Genomic DNA, 4349 nt, shown 5'->3' on the forward strand with positions numbered 1-4349 from the left:
GATAAATCGGCTCTTGGTTACATTTTCTTGTTTTTAATTCTTTGCACGTCATATATACCAAAAGAGATTTATTTACCTCATTTATTTCAAAATAAATTTAATTATTTCAGGTAGGGTTATTTCTTTTATCAAATGTTTATTAGTCAAGGACACCTCTTTTATTTATTTTATTTTATTTTTATTTATTTATTTATTTTAAAACAAAAGGCTACGAGGAAGTTAATGCGTATATGAATTCTATAAATACACTTACTTATTTTCTTTGGTATGTCACAAAGCAAACAAAATGAACCCCTTGAACCCAGTAGAATTCAGAAGGCAAGGTCATATGGTCATAGACTTCCTTGCAGATTATTACGAGAATATAGAAAAGTATCCTGTTAGAAGCCAAGTTAAACCAGGTTATCTATTTCAAAGTTCGCCCGACTGTGCTCCAATGTACCCTGAGCCAATCGAAGCTATACTGAAGGATGTGCAGAAGGATATTATTCCAGGCATAACGCATTGGCAAAGTCCAAATTTTTTTGCCTACTTTGCGTCCAGCGCAAATACGGCAAGCTTTCTTGGGGAAATGCTTCTCAATGGTTTTAATGTTGTCGGATTCAACTGGGCATCTTCTCCTGCAGCAACAGAGCTAGAGATCCTGGTCATGGAGTGGCTGTTAAAACTACTACAGCTTCCCCAGTCGTTCTCAACTTCAAGTGATCAAATTGGAAGAGAAAACACAGAGAAGCTTGCAGTGTACTGTTCTGACCAAACCCATTTCTCTTTCCAGAAGTCGGCAAAAATCATTGGGATAAAACCTGAGAATGTTCGACAGGTCGTGACAAACCGGACAACGAACTTTGAACTGTCCCCAGAATCCCTAGATGAGATGATTAAAAGAGACCTTGAAGATGGTTTAATTCCAATCTATTTATGTGCAACTGTTGGGACAACCTCAACAACAGCGGTGGATCCATTGGGGTCTTTGTGTGAGGTAGCAAGCAAATATAATATGTGGGTTCACGTGGATGCTGCATATGCTGGAAGTGCATGTATCTGTCCTGAGTTTCGTCACTTCCTTGATGGTGTGGAGGGTGCAAGCTCCTTCAGTTTTAATGCGCACAAATGGCTGCTCACAAACCTGGCTTGCTGCTGCCTTTGGGTTAAAGACAAATCGTCATTTACGAAACCACTCTCCACAACCTCAGAGTTGATCGCAAACAAAACCACAGAATCAGGGAAAGTCGTCGACTACAAAGACTGGCAGATATCACTAGCACGAAGATTCCAAGCCTTGAAGTTATGGATGGTGCTTAGGAGCTATGGGACGATTGCTTTGAGGGAATACATAAGAAAGCATGTGAAAATGGCCAAGGATTTTGAAGGGCTCGTGAACATGGACTCTAGGTTTGAGATTATGGCACCTAGATACTTTTCTATGGTTTGTTTTCGAGTTTCTCCGTATGCTATTAGTCAGCACCATGACAACGACCATGAAGCAAATGAATTCAACCAAATGTTATTGGAATTAGTGAATGCAACGGGGCGAGTTTACATGACACATTCGGTGGTTGGAGGAGTTTATGTTATCCGATTTGCTGTGGGGGCAACTCTCACCGAAGACAGACATGTAAAGATGGCTTGGGAGTTAGTGCAAGGTCAAGCGACATCATTGCTGGGTACACCGACACCAAATAGTGCTTCTAATGTTCAGTCATCCAAGCAAATTGAAGGATCAATATCTACGTGAAGAACATCCTATATATGCAATGTGAAACACGTCTACATGAGATACAATAAAGTGCTTTTACCCGAAACATATCATTGTGATAAAATAATTCTAAAAAAATATGGATTGCCATTAGATAAACTAAGCAAAGTTACTCTCCCAAGTTTCATAAATTTTCTCAATGGCTCTTAGTCTACCACGTTTCATAAATTTTCTCAATGGCTCTTAGTCTACCACGTTTCATAAATTTTCTCAATGGCTCTTAGTCTACCACGTCATGCTTAGTCTACCACGTCATGCTTTTCTGTATGTAACATCAACATACAAAACGTTTTTAATATGTGCTTGTATCTTATCCATCTTTTTCAATTGAGTGCACTATGTATGAGGCAAATTTCTATTATTATTATTATTATTACTTTTTTATTCAAAATAAAGTTCAATACATATTGATGGAAGACAAACGAGCAACAAGTTGCGCCATTATTCCTTTCTAGATGACAAAACTAATTCTTTTGAAAACAACATCTATGGATCTAAGAAATATTATTATTACACTATAAGAAACCATGCCTTTAGCGGCGACACAAACTTTAGCGGCGACAAATGGTAGAGTCGTCGCTAAAAGTCTCTATCACCGGTAATTGTGTCGCCGTTAAAGGTTTTTCACCCGAATCCGCGTTATCCCCTTCTGATAGACCTCAGCTGTTCGATCGAGTGTCTAATCTAACGGTTGAGACGTCTTATCCGCACATAACCACTACCGGTGAGATTTTGGCACCGCTAAAAGTCGAAAAAGTCGTCGTTAATAGTGGTCTAAAAAAAGACGCGGTACCCTTCCCTCCACATAGTCACCGTTGTTAACGTGTGTCGCCGGTAAAACCTATATAGTCGCCGCTAAAGGCTATCACAGATAAAACGAAAAAAACGGACGCATTCTGCTCTTTTGCTTTGTGTCTTCCATCAAAACGTTGTTGCTCCTTCTTGCCCCATTTTTTGCAATCGTTTCCAAGGATTTCAACAAGCTAGAAATCTCACCAGATTGTGAGATTAGGGATCAAAGGTGTTTAGGGCTTTAATTAAACGGGTTAACTCACGATTTCTAGCTCCATCTCGGGAAAAAAGGTAACTTGAAGTTCTTATATCTCTTTTTCTTTCTCTTTTAACTTCGATTTCTAGCTCCATTTGATGATTAATTGCAAATTATTTTTCAATTTCAGTATTTTTGGTAGTTTTGTCTTTGGGTTTACTATACAGGTGAGGGTATTTTCCGGTGAAGACCAATTTTTTCGGCAACATATTCGTTGATTTCCGCCACTACAGTTCTATTTACTTTAATTTATTGTGAAATTTGAGTTTAACTACAAGATATGTGTAGTTGTATCAATTATGTAAAAATTGTCATATGTATCTATATTTGATATTTGTATGAATCTATGTAAATTTGGTGTATATATGTCAATATATGTGTGTTTGATGTATATGTGGTATATGAGTATTTTGGCAGAAGTATGATGTTATTATCTATATATGTGAAATTATATGTATTTGTTATAAGTAGGATGTTATTATGTGTGTATGTGAATGTTTGTATGTTTGTTTGTATATGTGGTATATGAATGTGAAATTTATGTATTTGGTAAAAGTAGGATGTTATGGTTTTATTTATGTGAAAGTATGTGTGTTTAGTCTAAGTTGGATTTTATTATGTGTGTATGTGAATGTATTTGTATTTGGTGTATATGTGATATATATATATATATATATATATATATATATATATATATGTGAAAGTGTGTGAATTTCATGCTCTTATGTATTATGTGAAAGTATGTGGTTTTGGTATAAGTAGGATGCTATAATTGAAAACAATAAAAATAAATTATTATTATTATTATAATTGAAAAAAAAAACACTAAAAAAATGTTAGAAAACTGTTTAAAAACTTATATATGAATACTAGAAAGTTTCTAGTTTGTGCCCAAACTAACCCCAAATTAATCAATAAGTTTTATAGTTGACTTATAATCTTCAACTTAACTTATAACCAAAGGGTTTCTAGCCCAGCGGTATCTGGTGGTGTCCTCCCTCTTTGAGGTCGAGGGTTCAAGTAATGTCGTGGACATAAGTGAAATTAGGTTTTAGTTTAGCAGTAATTTAGATATATATGTATTTGTCGGTTCAAAAAAAAAACTTAAAATTTTATATTTCTATAGTTTCATATTTATATTTCTTGTCTTTTTTAGTTTTTAAATTTTGTATTTGCAACATATTTATACAATGCTATAAATAAATATATACATATTTTCTAATCTCGACGGTAAAAAAACAAGACAACAACATAATATAATTGTTTAAAGTACAATGCTATAATTGAAAAAAAAAATATTGTTATAATTGGAAAAAAAATGTTATAAAATTCTTTATAAACTTGTGACCCCAAATTAACCAATAAGTTCTATAGTTAACTTATAATCTTCAACTTAACTTATAATGTTATATTTCTATAGTTTCATATTTATATTTTCATGTCTTTTTTAGTTTTTAAATTTTATATTTACAACAAATTTATATAATGCTATAAATATAATATATATATATATATATATATATATATATATATATATATATATTA

General features: G+C 33.7%; 1 protein-coding gene across 1 annotated transcript; it reads left to right on the forward strand.

The window, feature by feature from the left end:
- The first annotated feature begins 285 nt into the window (after positions 1–285).
- LOC145097135 (tyrosine decarboxylase-like) lies at positions 286–2100 on the forward strand. The gene has a single exon (XM_079034649.1). It carries the CDS (start codon positions 287–289, stop codon positions 1733–1735), a length of 1449 nt encoding a protein of 482 aa, XP_078890775.1. The 5' UTR covers position 286; the 3' UTR covers positions 1736–2100.
- The last annotated feature ends 2249 nt before the right edge of the window (positions 2101–4349 follow it).

The sequence above is a fragment of the Lactuca serriola genome, chromosome 4 (genome assembly GCF_051521515.1).
Source record: "Lactuca serriola cultivar US96UC23 chromosome 4, Lser_US96UC23_V15, whole genome shotgun sequence".
Taxonomy (NCBI): Eukaryota; Viridiplantae; Streptophyta; class Magnoliopsida; order Asterales; family Asteraceae; genus Lactuca; species Lactuca serriola.

Coding starts and splice junctions, on each gene's coding strand:
- LOC145097135 (XM_079034649.1), top strand. CDS start 287: ATGAACCCCTTGAACCCAGTAGAATTCAGAAGGCAAGGTCATATGGTC.